Source organism: Oncorhynchus clarkii, chromosome 25, assembly GCF_045791955.1.
Source record: "Oncorhynchus clarkii lewisi isolate Uvic-CL-2024 chromosome 25, UVic_Ocla_1.0, whole genome shotgun sequence".
Classification (NCBI taxonomy): domain Eukaryota; kingdom Metazoa; phylum Chordata; class Actinopteri; order Salmoniformes; family Salmonidae; genus Oncorhynchus; species Oncorhynchus clarkii.
Genome location: NC_092171.1, coordinates 21558786 through 21577591, shown reverse-complemented (window position 1 = coordinate 21577591; position 18806 = coordinate 21558786). Strand labels below are relative to the sequence as shown.

Sequence of the window (18806 nt, the reverse complement as noted above, 5' to 3'; positions counted from 1 at the left end):
AGCAATAAAAGTAGTGACCTACAAAACAGACACACATTACTCCTCTATTGTCCTTATCTTTCAGGTCACATTCAATTATGGAGAGGCCAGACAACAGTAAAATTGACTATGTTCATTTCCATAATTTCCTGCACACAGAAAAAAACAGAAGTATGCACAGAAAAAAACATCCCATAACACACAGGGTCTGAAACAAAACTAACCAATCATTTTTATTTTTGACTGAATAAGCACAAGAAATTATTAGGACTTTGAGGCCAACAATATACAGTTAATGAAGCAGGATCTCAATGTAAAAAATATGTTAGTCAATTTCCGTGCATTCTTTACCCCTACAAACAACTTTATATAAGACAACATAATATAGATACATATGTACTGTACAGAGACAAACTACTGACAGAAGTTTGCTTTTTAGTTCTAGTGTTTATAATGCTGAAAGTTAATGAAATATCGTATTAAATACTGTATTCAATTTGGATCTAGATCAGAGTAGTGATGGATTCAAGTTTCATGAACACTTGAATGTGATGAGTCACTCATTTCATTTCTCAATGTAGAGCAAGACGTTTCCATTACAGATTAGATATGTCAGTGACCGGCTCAGAGTAAGTCTCTAGTTAATCCACCCAATTGGAGAATGAAGCCTCGACTTCCCCAAATACAAGACCAAAAGAATCAGACCACACTCTGCATTTAAGATACAGATGGGTCATTCTTATTTTTAGCTATCTTGAGATTCATACATCTTTATTAAATGTTGGGTGTACAGACACACCACACATTGAGTGATTTCTGGGTTTACCCAGTTAACATGTAAGATCATAAAATCCCCTTTCCATTAAGAACAGATCTGATGTGTTATTTAGCCCTAAACATTGAAAAGTTCACAGCCCAAAGATAATCCAAAATAACTATGTGAAAGAAAGAGACAAAATGTGGTTGAGAAACCACTAGGTAAACCGTACACCAAAATGTACCTTGTACATCCTTAGGCAGGCAAAAAGACTTTAAGGGGACAGAAAGAGGTCAATCTTAGCTCCTTAAGGCTGCCAGTCTAGAATGCATCTCCTCAATGTCCTCCTCCGACTCATCCTCTGAGGCTGCAGCTGCGGCACGAGGCTCCATTTCAGGCAGGGCGTCTGTGACTTTGCTGGGCGCTTTGCCAAGGGCACCTGATATGGAACAAACCACCAAGGGTCAGCATGTATAATAGTCTTTTTTTATCCTCGCCAGACAGGCGATAATATACAGCCCCAAACAACTGAGACAAGTTTGATTACCAGAGGGACTATCTTTACCTGCTGTGATCTCAAAGAGGATCTTATCAACTTCCGCCTCTGCTGCCTCCTCCATCTCATCGTCATCCTCCATGCTTTCAAAGGTATCTTCCAACATCTCCTCGATGATACCAGCCTGTGGGATACTCACAACATAAATAATCAATACTCAAACAGTATTTACTCATTTAAACATGGTTTTTCTTCAATATATATTCAAACATAAACTATGTTTGTAGCTTTGGGGCCTCCCGGGTGGTGCAGCGGTCTAAGGCACTGCAGCGCTTGAGGCTTCGCTACAGATCCGGGTTTGGGAGACCCATGAGGCGACACACAATTGGCCCCGTGTCATCCGGGTTCGGGAGGTTTAGGCCGGCAGAGATGTCCTTTTCCTATCGTGCTCTAGCGACTCCTGTGGCAAGCCGGGCCCATGCACCCCGACACAGTCGGCAGTTGTACGGTGTTTCCTCCGACACATTGGTGCGGCTGGCTTCGGGGTTAAGCAAGCAGTGTGTCAAGAAGCAGTGCGGCTTGGCAGGGTCGTGTTTCAGAGGACCCATGGCTCTCGATCTTCACCTCTCCCGAGTCTGTACAGGAGTTGCAGCGATGGGACAAGACTAACTACCAATTGGATACAACATTGGGGGTAAAAAGAATACTTAAAAATATATATTTGGCAGTGGTTACCTAAACTGGACGGCATCCCTGAGTCCCTGAGACAGCTACACACATAGAGAAACGGACATGAGCAGTGATAGATTTATGCTCCCAACAGACACAAAGTGGCCACAGTGAGTCAGCAGATATGCGACTGACCTTCATCATCTCCTTAGACAGCTCCCTCATGGTGCCCTGGATCTCTGGGATCTTTACTAAGCTCTGCATGGCTTTCATGACCTCTGTGCTCTTCTGAAGGGCCCCAGCTACACGCAATACAGCTGAAAAAAAAACAGCAGAGTCACACACAACCCCTTACAATTGGGATGTGTACTGTAGCATGACATGTAAAGTACATATTCATATTACGGACATAACTTGGCCTGACCACTTGGCTTGACCAGGAAAAACTTAGGATCCTACTAGCTTACAGTTACAAAGCGTTTCTATTAATTTATCATCAACTGAACTTATCCTGGGTATTTTCAAGATACACATGGCCAAAAGCTCGGCAAACATCTCATTACAAAATCATGTGCATTAATATGGAGTTGGTCCCCCCTTTGCTGCTATAACCTCCTCCACTCTTCTGGGAAGGATTTACACTAGATGTTGGAACATTGCTACAGGGACTTGCTTCCATTCAGCCACAACAGCATTATTGAGGTCGGACACTGGATGTTGGGTGATTAGGCCTGGCTCGAAGTCGGCATTCCAATTCATCCCAATGGTGTTCGATGGAGTTGAGGTTAGGACTCTGTGCAGGCCAGTCAAGTTCTTCCACTCCGATCTTGACAAACCACTTCTGTATGGACCTCGCTTTGTGCACGGGGGCATTGTCATGCGGAAACAGGAAAGGGCTTTCCGCAAACTGTTGCCACAAAGTTGGAAGCACAGAATCGTCTAGAATATCATTGTATGCTATAGCATTAAGACTTCCCTTCACTGGAACTAAGGAACCTAGCTCAAACCATGAAAAACAGCCCCAGATCATTATTCCTCTTTCACCAAACCTTACAGTTGGCACTCTGCACTGGGGCAGGTAGCATTCTCCTGGCATCTGCCAAACACAGATTCGTACGTCGGACTGCCTGATGGTGATGTGTGACTTATCACTCCAGAGCTCCACTGCTCCAGAGTCCAATGGTGGCGAGCTTTACACTATTCCAGCCGACACTTGGCATTGCGCATGGTAATCTTAGGCTAGTGTGCGGCTGCTTGGCCATTGAAACCAATTTCATGAAGCTCCCGACAAACAGTTATTGTGCCGACGTTGATTCCAGAGGCAGTTTGGAATTCGGTAGTGAGTGTTGCAACCAAAGACATTTTTACACCCTATGTGCTTCAGACGTGCCATTCTGTGAGCTTGTGTGGCCTACCACTTTGCGGCTGAACCTTTGTTACTCCTAGATGTTTCCACTTCACAATAACAGCTCTTACAGTTGACCGGGGCAGCTCTAGCAGGGCAGAAATTTAACGAACTGACTTGTTGGAAAGGTAGAATCCCATGACGGTGCCACATCTAAAGTTACTGAGCTCTTCAGTACGGGCCATTCTACTATTAATGTTTTCCTATGGAGATTGCATGTCTGTGTCCTCAATTTTATACACCAGTCAGGAATGGGTGTGGCTGAAATAGCCTAATCCACTAATTTGAAGGGGTGTCCACATACAATATACACTATATATGCAAAAGTATCTGGTGGCACTACATCAGTTGCTTTAACACTCACAAAGCTGGTTCTTCATGCTGAGTAGTACAGAGTTCATTTGGGCTTTGGAAGCATAAAGTTTGCTGACTGCACGCTTCGACTGGATCATCTCTTTTGCAAGAACCACACACACGTCCCGGTGTCCCTTTTTAGCAGCATCTTTAATGGATCTCTTTACCTTCTCCTCCTCCCTCTGAATGTCTGAGATACAAGAGAGGAACAATGAGAAACTGCTAAATAATGTAATATAACAAACTGTAATGTAATTGTAAGTTTGACAGCAGCTTTCATTTGTGTAGGTTGTCTACCAAATGTGCATTGGTGATGAAATTTCACTTCCTTATGTTATAAAATACATATTACCAAGACAAATATTATTATTCATGTTCTGAATCGTTCAGTGGGGTCTTTGTCTCACATTTCATTAACAGTAGTATACCCAAAAACTGTTGACAGAGCGGTGCAGCTTTCTCGCAGAAACGTTTGAGGATTTTACATGTTGTGGTGGTTGTCTTCAAAGTAATTTCCGCAGGTCGGAAAAAGAAAAAGCTGGATTAAATGTAAAAGGCTTTTCAACTTTTTTGAAATAAACAGTATGTTCAGTGTTCCATTGATATTTCACAAAGATATGCTTTTTTTGATGAGAAATCTTTTTAAAAAATAACAGGAAAATATCGCATTGAGAAGTGTATACTAAAATCTGATAATACTACGTCTCAAAATCGATATCTATGCCCTGCGGATTTGAGAAGAAAGATGCCGAGTTCAACCTGAAAGTGAGCCTTCATTCTTGCACAGCATCCAACCTATAGCTGACACGAAGCTGTGCAATTTAACTTTTTCTTCTCTGGCCTCCGTTGATTTAGTCACCCTAATTTTGGCCATCCTACAAGGGTAAAAACTCCAATAACTTTTGAATGGATTTTGATAGACATGAGGTTTGGTCCATTGGTTTAACAGTAGTTTTTTTTACCCATTAGTGAAAATATGAGATTTTGATTGGACACCCTACTTTGTGTTTATGTTGCTTTAGTGTATTGAAAACGATTTGCTCTCTGACATTCTTAGAGTAACAAAGAGAGTAACAAAGCAAAGTTGCACTGGACCTCACATAAAATAGCCTTGAAGCTCTTCTTCTCACCTCGAATTTGTCTGTCAATCACTCTCATCTCCTTCCTGATTTTGAGTGACCATTCATTTACCTTAAATGATAGAAAAATTGAATTAAGCGTAAAAAGAGTAAAATATGACATTAACTGTGCTATTCACTGTAAAGGTTCGAGGAAATGTAGTGTAAACACAGCATATTTGAGACAGAACCATGAAAACGTTCTTTAGATTGTTGGTTTGTTTACATCCGAAGATGGTGCTGACTGCTACCTGCTGCTTGTACTTTAAAGTTATCTGTATGGCTAGCCATTCCATTTTCGGGAATAAAGTTTGTAAAGATACGCTACACATTCTTTCAATACAAGTAGCAAGCACAGACAAGCACTTAGCTTGCTAGCTAACAAGCAAACTGAAATGCTAACGTTAGCTAGCTCAGCAACAGTTGCCTAGCTAACGTTAGTTGGCTAACGTTAGGGAGCCAGCTCGTTAACGTTTTATGCCTTGGTCAACGTTATCTAGCTAGCTAACGTTGCATTAGCTACTTTAAAACACAACGCTATTCCATTGAAGTTGAGATACGACTGAGAATAGTTATTCAATAAACGCAACACCGTCGCCATGCCATAAATAACCAGAGCTGGCTAACTTCGAATGCATTGTTTGGCTCGCTGATAGCTGGCTAGCTCGCAAGCTCGTCGCCCCTTACCAGAAGCCTTTACTTACCAGGTCTTTCGGTGGTTTATCGTGTGTTTTCCCGAACAGCCCCATGTTGATTACAACGTAAACGTTAACTAACTTAGCTAAACTGATAATAATACAGAAAACCACAGAAAAAGTGTCATACACCTTCAACCACTTCCTGATTCCAAGCTACGCCACTTCGCCTCACAGGCCACGTTCCAATACGTGCACGCAATCTTCTTTTCCTGTATTTTTTCCTTGAATCTAAATGACTGAAACTATGTAGTGCTAAATGCAAAATAATGCTAAAATGTATCAAACGTATTCAATATTTCCAAATGATAAGGTCGTCAATATACTTCAACCAATAGACCCAAAGCATGACATCAGAGATAGGCCTAGCAAATGTAATGTGTTTTGGATCCAACACAATGCAGTGAGTGGTATGCTACCTGGTGGCCACTTAAATTGTAGAAACCGCAGGAACACATAGCCTAATAACTAGCCCGTGGGAATGTCTACATGGCTCATAAGCGTTCAGCACCATGGACAGCTAGCTACACGATGAAAGTGCACTAAAACAAAGGACTGATCACAGATTCAGCACCATGGCCGCTGAAAAGCGTTGAATCCGAGTAGGTCATATGAGTGAAGATTCAGCTCACCTGTGTTGTATTGTGGTTAGGTCCCCTGAAACCTAGAATTGTGGGCTATAACTAAAGGAATACATTGAAGATATTTGGAAATACTGCACTCTGACTCTTTGGTATCAGCTTCATACCTTGAGCTTCACCTGTTCAATTCCAGTATTCCAGTTCAATTACAGCCTCTCAGTAATACTTTTGGCTTTGGTATGTATCAACATTGAGGTATGCCTAGGCTTACATATCTGTATAATGGTGACATGACACTAGGCCTGTGATCCCTTTGTATGTGGAGTGTCAATGGAGGGTGTGCAACTCAATATTAGGAATGTGTTCATAATGTTTTGTACAGTTAGTGTATATCCAGTGGTCTGCAAAAAAAAGGGTATTACAGAGGTCAATATAACTTGTTGTTTTTATAGCATTTTGCCTGGCAGGATTGCTTCTCGTGGCAAATCTACTTATCCCTACACTAGCAGACCATGCCCTACACTGTCACTCATGACGTAAAGGCAGATTCCCTTTCAAGGACTTCTAGATTTTTCTCTCATATGGTCTGTCGCACCAATCAAATACACCTTTGGTGAATTTTAACCAATAACAGATAGCAGGGGCGGGTTTTAAAGGCATTCCAGACTGATCTTTACAATTGCGCATGTTTGCTTGGATTGCCGGATGGTACTGTAGCCATATAGAGGCTGAGAGAATCCTGTGGACATCCAGGCTCACTGGGATTAGGTTGAATGAGTTGACTATAAACAGTTTGTTTTACATAACAGCTAGTAATTCAGTCAGCACTGTGTAAACTAACTCTAAAATAGATGCTGAAAACGAAAGGCATAATTTAAAATAGCCTACAGTCACGCATAGTGGAGTATTTTATTTTTCTAATCGGAAAGGTGTCAAGTGTCAGTCGTAACGTGGAATAGCGCAAGCTAACAGCTACGTTCATTATGTCAGTAGTAGGTATTGATGTGGGTTTCCAAAATTGTTACATCGCTGTTGCCAGAAGCGGCGGCATTGAAACCATTGCCAATGAATACAGTGACAGATGTACGCCGTAAGTATATCATTGACACTAGATAGAATGTGACTGTGCGCAATGTTTGCGACTGGATGCGCGCTGTAGCCTACCTGATGGCGTAGTGATCAAATGCTTCTACGATGGATGTTTCATGTGTAATTATGAATATCTTACATTGGAGGATGACATTACATTGGATAGTATTTTTTCTTCCATGTACATGCGTAACCTATTGATTGGTATATTTTTCAGCTTTGCGTATTACATCGTTATAACGTCGTCTCCATTCTCAGAAGTCTTTGTTACATGTTAATTTTACCAAATGACTTAATAATTGCAATCGTATACGTATATGGAATTTTTGGCCTTATCTTACACTTTTCTATCCTATCCTGTTCCGATACATGATTTTTAAGGCTTGGCGATAGCCTACGCCCAAATATGACCAAATTGTTCAGTATTAGAATGTTTTTGTTGATTTCTTTCTATATCTCATGTCTTATCGTTGGTTTAATGAATATGTTTACATTACTCTATTTTTGAAATAAGATCTGTTGTGGGGTTTTTTTCAAAGCAGGCCCATGCGTTGAGTGTCAACAAAATGTAGGCTATATCGCATTTTATTTATTTGCGATCATCATTGCATTTGCTGGGACTTGACTGTTGTGATAATTTTTTTGCTCTCAGACATAGAGTACGACAAATTCCCATGTGGACAGAATCATTTGAACAAAGATAAATATAGGCTCTAGATTGGCTGCTTGTAAGCCTATGTAAATGTGACTATCATACACACGTTATGACGTTGGAAGAGGTGACTGTGAAAAACATGGAGCCTTATGGCCTAAAGTTTAGTTGACACTAATTCCTTTCGAATCTGCAAGATTCCACCTGCTCCTCCTAACATGCCACTGTGCAAGGTGCACCAATATTCTCAGTGAGAGGGAATGTAATGACCTGGGTTTTATTACAGCCTGCTCTTGCAAATAACTACAATTTCCAAATAACTAAAATGACATCAGAGCAACTGCAGGCATCTGTTTCTATGCATAGAAAAACCCGGATCACTCTTTGTCAGCAACACAATGAGCTGATGCCGGAAGTGTATCAGTTAAATTAGTTAAGAAAGGGATATTATTAATGAGCACGAATTCTTCGGAATCCTCTTCCCGAAAAGGTCTGAAGCTTCTGCGCATGTGCGGTATTCTCTACTTTACTCACGGTCTTTGCTCTACTCGTTCGGCTGCCCAGAGAACAGGCTACTATTTTAAATATTTGAAGGTGAACTGTTCTGTCTTACTGCCCTAATTCATAATACTTTCACAGACTCCCTTGTGAAATTCCCTTAATTATCTGCAGATTTTCAACCTCCATCGTTCTAAACTGGTATTCTTCTTTCTGTGTCAATCTATCTTGTAGCCTACCATCAACCATTAGGCCTATAGCATATTTTGTATGTATTTATTTGTTTTGGTTCCCCAGGGCTTGGGTGTCTCTGGCCTCCAAAAACCGCACCATTGGAAATGCAGCCAAGGGTCAAGTAAGATAATCAAATGAGAATAGATTTTATAGTACTAGTACTGTGCTGATAAATACTTTTTGGGAAATTATCAAATTGGTCAGGATCAAATCACATGTAAGTAAAAAAAAAAAATGTTTTATTTCAGATTATAACAAATTTCAAAAACACAGTCCATGGCTTCAAGAAGTTCCATGGCAGAGCGTTCGATGACCCATATGTCCAGGGGGAGAAACCCAAGTTGCCTTACAGCTTGCACAAGCTGGCCAGTGGCAACACTGGAATCAAGGTAACACCACTGTACACATTTCCACTCGGTTCCCTTTTCACTGCACTCCATTTATATTTTCTTCTCTTTAGCTCCATCACCCCATGGTCCATTGTCACTATGTACAGTACCATTGTTATTTTGCGCAATTGTTTGTATTTTCTACTGTATTTGACCCACAAAGAAGATCATTTTGCAGTTTTAAAGCTAATTTTCTTGTAGTTTTATACATTTTGCCATGTCTAATGTGTATTCATGCGATATTGAGTGACTCAAACATCACCATAAAATCTATGGGTTGAAAAACTTAGCTGAGAAACATAAGCCGACATGGGCTAGTTGATCTGTACATTTCGGAGAAGTTCTAAATAGCACTGTATGGTATGCAATGACTGACATGACAAGAGGAAAACTGATGATGCACTACCCCATTTTGAAATTGCACTGTGTGAATTTATTATTACATCTTTCAAGAGTAAGTTGAAAGCCAGACTGAGTTCCTTATTATTATTATTTTTTTGGGGGGTGTGTGTCCCATTCATAGGTGCGTTATCTGGATGAGGACAAGGTATTCACAATTGAGCAGGTAACAGCAATGCTGCTGACCAAGCTGAAGGAAACTTCAGAGAGCGCCCTCAAGAAGCCAGTTGTGGACTGTGTGATCTCTGTGAGTTACAACAATATATTGCAATACACTGAAAATGGAACTAGTCAACATAATAACAATATAGCTACTGCACATGTGAATATACCATGAAACTAACCATACAAATATTTCCATCCTATTTCAAGTTTATTCTTTTCTAACAAGAGTTTTGTTTCATAGGTTCCAAGTTTTTTCACCGATGCAGAGAGGAGGTCTGTGATGGATGCCACCCAAATTGCAGGGTTGAACTGTCTGCGTCTGATCAATGACACCACGGCAGGTCAGTGGTTCCCACAGAGTGTCTTTAGATTTATTGATTCTAGTTGCCTAAAGCATTAATGTGTATTTAATTGTTTCACAACACATTTTTTTTTATTTCTACCAACAACTTTATTTGATTAGGGAATATCATTATCCCAAAATAGGCTGGGGTTCCCTAGAGACTGCAGTTTTGCAAGTCTTAGTTTTCTCCCCTTAATCAGCAGGCACTGATATTCACAGAGGGCATTTGAAAAGCCCCTTGTTGGATTTGTAGGCCTGTGTAGGCCTGCCTTTAAGTTACAATGTGTAGGCCTTTAAGCTACAATGTGTAGGCATTTAAGCTACAATGTGTAGGCCTTTAAGCTACAATGTGTATTCCTTTAAGCTACAATGTGTAGGCCTTTAAGTTACAATGTGTAGGCCTTTAAGCTACAATGTGTAGGCCTTTAAGCTACAATGTGTAGGCCTTTAAGCTACAATGTGTATTCCTTTAAGCTACAATGTGTAGGCCTTTAAGCTACAATGTGTAGGTCTTTAAGCTACAATGTGTAGGCCTTTAAGCTACAATGTGTAGGCCTTTAAGCTACAATGTGTAGGCCTTTAAGCTACAATGTGTAGGCCTTTAAGCTACAATGTGTAGGCCTTTAAGCTACAATGTGTATTCCTTTAAGCTACAATGTGTAGGCCTTTAAGTTACAATGTGTAGGCCTTTAAGCTCACAAACATATAATCATATTTTGTGATATTAGGTTTAGGGGACCAGAATGACTTTATAACACATACATTACTTATATTCATTTCCATCCACTAAGATGCTCTTATTCCTGCAGTGGTGTAGTGTTATTCATTAGAGTGTCTCATATTGTTGTTTCTAAATGGCAGTGGCCCTGGCTTATGGGATCTACAAACAGGACTTGCCCACCCCAGAAGAGAAGCCACGCAATGTGGTGTTCGTGGACCTGGGACATTCATCATTCCAGGTCTCCATATCAGCCTTTAACAAAGGCAAACTCAAGGTGGATTTTTATTCCTAAAGTACTGAAGCCTATCACTATTTTCACCCTTCTTTTTAAATGATTTATTCCATATTTAACCCCTAACTGTCTGGTCAATTAACCAGGTCCTGGCAACAGCCTTTGACCCCTACCTGGGTGGGCGTAACTTTGATGAGGCACTTGTGGATAACTTCTGCGAGGAATTCAAGGCAAGGTACAAGCTCAACGTGAGGGAGAACCCCAGGGCTATTCTGCGGCTGTCTCAGGAATGTGAGAAACTGAAGAAGTTGATGAGCGCCAACTGCTCTGACCTTCCCATTAACATTGAGTGCTTCATGAATGACATTGATGTGACAGGCAAGATGAACAGGTACACATATCGATCTGTGACCCCTTCGTTTAGCTTCCTATAGTCTTAGAGATTTATATGCATTAATGATAATTCCACTTTTCCCCTTCCTTTTCATTTTCAGAGTCCAGTTTGAAGAACTGTGTGCACCCTTTTTGATGAGAGTAGAGGCACCATTGAAAGCAGTTATGGAACAATCAAGTACGTCATTTTTATCAAATCGAATTTGATTTAGTAGATGAACATCCGTGGTGACAGTAAATTATATTTCAACAGTAACCAGAACATGTATTATTTTACCCTCTCTGTGTGTTTGTGTTTTGTGTCAGAGCTGAGCCGGGATGAGATCTATGCAGTGGAGGTGGTAGGAGGAGCCACCAGGATCCCTTCCATTAAAGAGAGGATCTCCAAGTTCTTTGGCAAAGATGTCAGCACCACACTCAATGCAGATGAGGCTGTGGCACGGGGCTGTGCTCTTCAGGTACTCCCCTATCCTCTTACAGAGATGGAAACTTCAGTCATCAATTGTATATGATTTGCTGTAATATTCAGTGTGTAACAAAGTGATTGTGTGTTTGTGTCCTTGTTTGGGTGTGTGTTTGTTTATGTATGTGTGTGTGTAGTGTGCAATTATGTCCCCAGCGTTTAAGGTGCGTGAATTCTCTATCACTGATGTGGTTCCCTTTCCCATCACCCTGCGTTGGAAGTCCCCCACAGAAGATGGAGTTGGGTAAGGGCACCTACTCAGCTGGCTCTATAGAAAGAAACATGCGTCTGTAGGTACAGTGTTGTTTATAGTAAGATGAGCAGACATCACAACTCAGTGTTTCCCTCTGTGTTTGTCTTGACCTCATTCAACACCACTGTCTGTTCTACAGAGAATGTGAGGTGTACAGTAAGAACCATGCAGCACCCTTCTCCAAAGTCATTACCTTCCACAAGAAGGAGCCCTTTGACTTGGAAGCGTTCTACAGCCTCCCACAGGAGCTGCCTTACCCGGACATCAGGATAGGTACACCTGCTTATTCAACTCAGGCCTCTGCAGTTCTTCCATCTTTAATGTACCTGTTCAAGGAATTTGAAGGTGGTCTCACTGAACATAAAATATGTAGCTGTAACACCCGGATGGCACTTTGCTATTCTGCCTTGAGATCCCCTTACAACACAGAGCAGTGTGCTCTATGGAATTCAACTCCAATATGTCTGTAATGGCTATTTGTAAGTGTTCCCTGGTGGCCAGCCTGATGATGAACATTGAAACCCTATAGTGGGGGTCTCCCACCTGGCTGGTAATTAGGACTCAGGCTTAATCTCTCATGGAACACTGCGTCCCTATGAGTCACAGGAGTCATTTACAGAGCCGAGCTGTGTGTGTGAGTGTGTGCATTATAAGGGGGTGTCGCAGATGGGATTTCAGTTTGAAAGAAGTGCAATTACTAGCTAGTCAGACCTCATCCTATTTCCCCTGTCTCTGATGGACATGTCAATTCTCCATTGTGTTTGTGTCATTTCTTGTGACTTCATCAGGTGTGACATTTGAACGTCTCTCTCCCTCCATCCCTTTCTCTCTTGCTTTCTCAGGGCGTTTTTCTGTTCAGAATGTGGTTCCCCAGCCTGATGGAGAGAGCTCCAAAGTGAAGGTCAAAGTGCGCGTCAACGTGCATGGCATCTTCAGTGTTTCCAGTGCCTCCCTGATCGAGAAGCAGAAGGGTGAAGGAGAGGATGTTCAGATGGACATGGAACCCACTGTGCAGAATGAAGGAAGGCCAGAGGACCAGGTAAGAGAGATCGGAGGAGTGAGAAGATTCACCTGAATTTCACATTTGTGAAGTTCGTTTTTCAGCCACTTCACACTATTTTAAGATTTCAGAGCGACAAAGAAGCTGTTGTTTAATCTTCCATTTGAATGTCTTAGGTCTAAGACTTAAAGCACTGATTTGACCTCATGTCTTTTTCTATGTGGTTATTTTCACTCAAGCCCATTTTCTCTCTATTCCTGGCTCTTGAAGCTGCACCCCTTTCCTCTCATTGAAGATGACACCTTTAACTATATGGAGGAGGTTTGTGGTCACTGTGTGTGATTAGTCCTCACTCCAATCCCTTTTCATACTCCACTTGCTGGTCTCATCTGTGGAGCACTGGTCTCACTAAGGTTCATCACATTGAGCTTGAGAGAACGGGTGTGTTTGTATAACCAGGCTTGGCAGTGTGTGACGCCAGAGGATACATGAAGCCAGTGGAATAGCTATTAAGATTGATATACTTTCCACATCTTCATAGCTCTATCCTTCACAGGCTGTGCTGTACCTGTGTCTGCTATAAAAAAAAACAATCATCCTCCACTCCTTTGATATGATCAGGGTGTCAGTGTATTTGAATGTGTTACTCATACAGATCATAACATTCTAATTGGCATCTCTGAACAGTAGAGATGTTGATTAGATTAAAGCAACTGTACTGCAGCGCCAGCTGTGCCATCAGAGTCCTGGGTTCGCGCCCAGGCTCTGTCGTAACCGGCCGCGACCGGGAGGTCCGTGGGGCGACGCACAATTGGCCTAGCGTCGCCCGGGTTAGGGAGGGCTTGGTCGGTAGGGGTGTCCTTGTCTCATCGCGCACCAGCGACTCCTGTGGCGGGCTGGGCGCAGTGTACGCTAGCCAAGGTGGCCAGGTGCACGGTGTTTCCTCCGGCGCATTGGTGCGGCTGGCTTCCGGGTTGGATGTGCGCTGTGTTAAAGAAGCAGCGGCTTGGTTGGTTGTGTATCGGAGGACGCATGACTTTCAACCTTCGTCTCTCCCGAGCCCGTACGGGAGTTGTAGCGATGAGACAAGATAGTAGCTACTACAACAATTGGATACTACGAAATTGGGGAGAAAAAGGGGGTAAAATTAAAAAAAAAAAAAAAAAGATTAAAGCAACTGTCCAGTGAAAATCATATTCCGTTGTTGACTCGTATTTGTGGCCAAAGCATAAATTAGAGAAAACTCCACTTAAACTCCACCTAAAACTTGTATCTCAAACACACCATTCCAACACAGAAAAGCAGCTTTTTAACATACTTAATTACCATATTTTGGAAGGAAAACAATTTCACTCATATTGTAATTAATTACAGGTCATATTTCATAGAAATCTGGAAACACTGCACAGTTACTTTAACAGGAGGGGTGTGCAGCTTGAAGTAAGCTGGTTTAGATAGACATAGGTGTAACATAATGAATTTCACTACTAAGATGGTCCATGAGTCAAACCTACTGGAAGTAGAGCAGCCAATAGTTGATTGTAATATTCAGGTGATGTTGCTGTGAGAGTGTTCTACTGTCTCAGACTAAAATGCAGGTGGACCAGGAGAGTCAAGGCCAGGGGGACCAGCAGAATGAGGATGTCAGTTCCTGCAGTAAGGTGAATACATTCATAATAAGAAACTATAATTACACTTAAACTTTTATGTCTTGTGAAACACTGAGAATCAATATAAGAGTTGGAATTGATTTATTTGTTTAATCTCCCAACAAAGGAGAGAGTCCCTGGTGAGAAGCAGGACCCAGCAGCAGGGGGAAGCAAGCCCAAAGTCAAAGTGAAAAGCACTGACCTTCCCATCCTGGCCAACATCATCAGACAGCTGGACAGGGGGGTCCTCAATGACTTTGTGGAGTATGAGGTGAGTCACTCTTAAGACCTTCCCAGCAGCGGAGTCATATTCTCATTGTAATGCTGGTCGTGTCGACTGGGGAAAAAACTTTGACCCTAAGGAAAGCTTATTGTAAAGTAAAACTTACCTGCCTTGTTTAGTTCAAAGACATAAAACATGAGTAGGAAGGGTTTCTGTATGAAGGTTAACAATCTGAACCACCTTTGGAAATGTAACAGCAAGTTCTACATTAGTTGTCTCATTCATGATTGACCTATGTAGTACACTTCTACAAAACTGTGGCAGATGATGTACCTCACTGTGTCCTATATTTTTGTGTGGCTGGATTCCATTGAGCCGCCTGGGAGTGGGTATTAGAGGAGGCGGAAGGCTGATTTTGGCTCTCAGCACACGTGCCTCCCTCTGTCGCTCTCTCCTTTTCTCTCTCTGTACTTCAGAGCCAGATGATCGTCCAGGACAAGCTGGAGAAAGAGAGGAATGATGCTAAGAATGCTGTGGAGGAATATGTGTATGACCTGCGGGACAAACTGTGTGGCATCTATGAGAAGTACACCACTGAGGAGGTAAGAACCTAGATTAACATATTCCTTTCAACTAATAAATAAATATTGCCACATTGAACAAAGAACAAGGCTTTGCAATACATCATGTGTTTACTGATACCTGTTTTGGCCTTTCTCACCTTCCAAAAAGGACAGTAATCGTCTGACAATGATGCTCGAAGACACAGAGAACTGGCTTTATGAGGAGGGAGAGGACCAAGACAAACAGGTCTATGTGGACAAGCTGGAAGATCTCAAGGTTAGTGTTCATTTAGCGTAAAGGATTTTTATATCCAGCCTCTGCCTGCACCCATCTGCTATTATGGCAGTTCTGAAATCAGGAGCAAGATACATGAATAATAAACAAATGTATTTGGGGGCATTTAGGTGAACAGTGTAATCTCCATTTGAAAACATTAACCTCCGTTTGAAGGTTTGGCTTCGTGACTCAGCACTTTTTTTGGTGACTTGACTGATGTGATTTGACTGATGTCCTTTTCCAGAGTTTTGGCCAGCCCATTCAGGACAAACACAGGGAGCAGGAGGACAGGCCGAGGGCATTTGAAGAAATGGGCAAGAAGATCCAACTCTATATGAAGGCTGTGGAGCTTTACAAACAGAAGGTAAAAATTGGAATACTTTTCAGCATCCTTTCATCTTTGTGATCTTTTTGTTTTTCTGGATTGCACTGATGTCAGAAAAGGCATTATCATGTTATTGCGTGCTTGCTATCTCCTACTTTAGAAACATTGAAGCCGTTCTATTTCTATGATTGAACCACCAATCACTAAAGTTCAGTGTGAGATGCAGTGAAATTATGCTGAGACCATTTACAATGCCCCTTTTTCTCTGTGAACTACTACACCACTGCTCTGTTGGGATTGTGCTAATTACTTTCCCTGTGTTACCTTTTCCATATTCAGTACACTCCATTTTACTTGTTTAGTGTCATCAGTCGTCTGTGGCCTGTACAGTTTTCAAACCTGGTTAGGTCAATGTCATAGTCATTTTATGAGCAATTGTGACACTATCTGTTCTAGGACTTAATATGTTTCTGGGTTTAACCCAGGATGTATGTAATAAACGATCTGTGAAATTTAGATTAATTAATTATTTTGTGAGGGTATAGATGAGGTAATTTACGTAATGAGATAGAGGTGGTCTAGCTCTAATTGTTTTGTTTCCTATCTACACTCAGGATGAACGTTACCAGCATCTGAATACTGAGGAGATGAGCAACGTGGAGAAGTGTGTAAATGAAAGTATGGGCTGGATGAACAGCAAGATGAATGCCCAGAGCCAACTCACCATCGCCCAGGACCCAGTAGTCAAAGTAGCAGACATCATTTCCAAAATACAGGTGTGTGTGATAAGAGGGTATGATTCAACCATATGACATGCTATTGGCACATCGTCACCAGTTACTTATCGTTTTAATAATACTGCATGTTCCGATCTCCCACATATACCTATACTTTAGGAACTGGATGAAGTATGCAACCCAGTGGTCAACCGGCCGAAGCCCAAAGCAGAGGATGTGTCAGAAGAGAACTACAAGAGCAACGGGGCCCATAACGGCCCAAGGCAAGGAGCTGATGGGAAGGGAGAGGCAAAGGGAAGCAACCAGACAAAGCCTCCCTCAGGAGAGATGGAGATTGACTGAGCCCCTCTCTGCCAAACAAGCTCTGCTATCATCACTCTATCTCCCATCAAAGCAGGTCTACCCAAACATACATAGTATATCAAGGGACCATTTTTCCATGTCCACCACCACTCAGCAGGCTGTTTTGTGCATTTGTATTTAGAGTCCCCCTGTTTGATTTTTACCTTTTTAGACTTTCCCTTGTATGTTACAATGGTGCACTCCTTCTTGAGTGGTTAGACAATACCATATATAGTCATTAACTGTAAAACTAGATATAGATTAAAACAATGCAGGCTCTCCCAAAAATTGTTTTTCTAAACCATATGTGTTTGCATTTCAAAAGTCCCATAAGCAGATCTCTAAGGTGACTCTTATTGCACATAACCTTGTAGTGAAACATAAGTAGAATTACTGTCTGAACAAACGCTAAGGCTTATTAAACTATTAGTAAACTATGTATGCAATAATACATATTATATATATTTGTATTTAATATATTAATTTGAAAAGATGTCTGTATGTCTAGATTCTGTAAATATTATTTTAGTAATTTAAACTGGCCAGTGCATATAGTTGTGTATAGGATACATTCCTAGTGTTGAAATGGGTGACACACCACAACTGTCAAGTAGCAAGACAAGAGAGCAAGGTGCTGCCTATTCTTTTACTTGTTTTCATGCATTTCCATATTTGAATCATGAGATTTTAAGACGGCAAGTAATAAATGCATTATTTTTGTCTTTAAGACAAACATTGTGTTATTTCATTATTGATCGAAATGTAATTGACTAAAGTGCTAAAGATGTGTAATCAAAGTATCTTCATCTTATTTAAGACTATTATGCTACAAAACTCTAGAGTATGTTACTAGAGCTGGATGTCTCTAGAGGATGTTACTACATGAAGAGGATGTTATTTTATTCAATGCATCTAGTGCTTTTTGTTCCTGATAGCTCGAGCAGTCCTCGAAGTGAATGTTTTATTTTTTGAATATATATATTTTTTTGAGAAAAAACAGTATACATACAAGAAGTATACAAACAATGATAACATATGCTAGGGGGTACAACAAATTACAGATTATACAAAGACCTTAAAAGATGCACACATATTGATTGTTTTAACAGCTTTCTTATTAGAAGAATGTAGAATGGTCTTAATGTACTGCTCGAATTCCTAATAGAAAACACGAAAGAGTGTTTTTTTTATTAGTGAATTTACATGTATGAATATGACATTTTGCCACTAGCACAATTAGAGTTGAGGTAAAATTGTTTTTCTTTATCCTTTTTATAGTTAAGAAAACTGAGAAGCACATTCTCCCATAAAAAAAAACAAAAGTTATCAAGAATATTTACAATGATAAAACTATGAATATCTTTCCATAATTTCTTTACATGTAGACAACGCCAAAATAAATGCAATACTGTTTCTGGATGCTCAACACAAAAAGTACAGTTCATGTTAATGTGTTTTTTGAGTGTCTTCAGGTAATGATTCGCAGGGTAATATTTATGGATAATTCTGAAAGAGACCTCTTTGACCTTGTTAATTAACAAGCATGTATTTGTGTGATAATAACCAGACTTTTTTCCAACAGATATTATTGACAAATGTATTCCATCCAGTAAATTGTGACATAAGGAATGGATACATAAATAAAGCATGTATAGATCTGTTGTTCTCGGGGAGCAAGGAGAAGAAACAAATGTGTCCTATTGGTGTCAACTGGATTAATTCAGGGACTTCGAAGTGAACGTGGCTATTTTTGCAATATGACGTGTATAGTCACGTGATCGCGAGTGTAACGGGCGGATATTTTC

The 18806-nt window shown here is 40.9% G+C and overlaps 2 protein-coding genes across 4 annotated transcripts; one reads left to right on the top strand and one right to left on the bottom strand.

Annotated features, from left to right (window-relative positions):
* Window positions 1–188: 188 nt before the first annotated feature.
* LOC139383365 (charged multivesicular body protein 3) lies at window positions 189–5912 on the bottom strand. Of its 2 annotated transcripts, none has more exons than XM_071127880.1 (6): window positions 5483–5912; window positions 4791–4851; window positions 3671–3850; window positions 2097–2218; window positions 1302–1416; window positions 189–1175 (listed from the first exon to the last, which is right to left on the bottom strand). In XM_071127880.1, exons 1-6 carry the CDS (start codon window positions 5525–5527, stop codon window positions 1036–1038), a joined length of 663 nt encoding a protein of 220 aa, XP_070983981.1. In that variant the 5' UTR covers window positions 5528–5912; the 3' UTR covers window positions 189–1035. The 2 variants fall into 2 exon arrangements, with proteins under 2 accessions (XP_070983981.1, XP_070983980.1); XM_071127879.1 differs by having other exon boundaries at window positions 4761–4851; window positions 5483–5870.
* Window positions 5913–6712: 800 nt separating this feature from the next.
* On the top strand, window positions 6713–17734 carry LOC139383485 (heat shock 70 kDa protein 4L-like). 2 transcript variants are annotated; one of them, XM_071128042.1, is made up of 20 exons: window positions 6818–7144; window positions 8591–8648; window positions 8776–8916; window positions 9440–9562; window positions 9722–9821; window positions 10685–10818; window positions 10923–11167; window positions 11271–11347; window positions 11476–11627; window positions 11770–11876; window positions 12025–12158; window positions 12728–12924; window positions 13156–13206; window positions 14472–14546; window positions 14662–14805; window positions 15234–15359; window positions 15490–15597; window positions 15842–15961; window positions 16537–16698; window positions 16819–17728. In XM_071128042.1, the coding sequence occupies exons 1-20, from the start codon at window positions 7038–7040 to the stop codon at window positions 16999–17001; spliced, it is 2544 nt and encodes an 847-aa protein (XP_070984143.1). In that variant the 5' UTR covers window positions 6818–7037; the 3' UTR covers window positions 17002–17728. The 2 variants fall into 2 exon arrangements, with proteins under 2 accessions (XP_070984144.1, XP_070984143.1); XM_071128043.1 differs by lacking the exon at window positions 13156–13206 and having other exon boundaries at window positions 6713–7144; window positions 16819–17734.
* The last annotated feature ends 1072 nt before the right edge of the window (window positions 17735–18806 follow it).

Excerpts from the sequence above, each read along its gene's own strand:
- LOC139383365 (XM_071127879.1), bottom strand. The coding sequence starts at position 5,527 with ATGGGGCTGTTCGGGAAAACACACGATAAACCACCGAAAGACCTG. Across the intron at positions 4,852-5,482 it reads ATAAACCACCGAAAGACCTG|GTAAATGAATGGTCACTCAA; the intron begins GTAAGTAAAGGC and ends CTATCATTTAAG. Across the intron at positions 1,417-2,096 it reads TGTCTAAGGAGATGATGAAG|GCTGGTATCATCGAGGAGAT; the intron begins GTCAGTCGCATA and ends AGTATCCCACAG.
- LOC139383485 (XM_071128042.1), top strand. The coding sequence starts at position 7,038 with ATGTCAGTAGTAGGTATTGATGTGGGTTTCCAAAATTGTTACATCGCT. Across the intron at positions 8,917-9,439 it reads GTGGCAACACTGGAATCAAG|GTGCGTTATCTGGATGAGGA; the intron begins GTAACACCACTG and ends TCCCATTCATAG. Across the intron at positions 15,962-16,536 it reads TGGAGCTTTACAAACAGAAG|GATGAACGTTACCAGCATCT; the intron begins GTAAAAATTGGA and ends ATCTACACTCAG.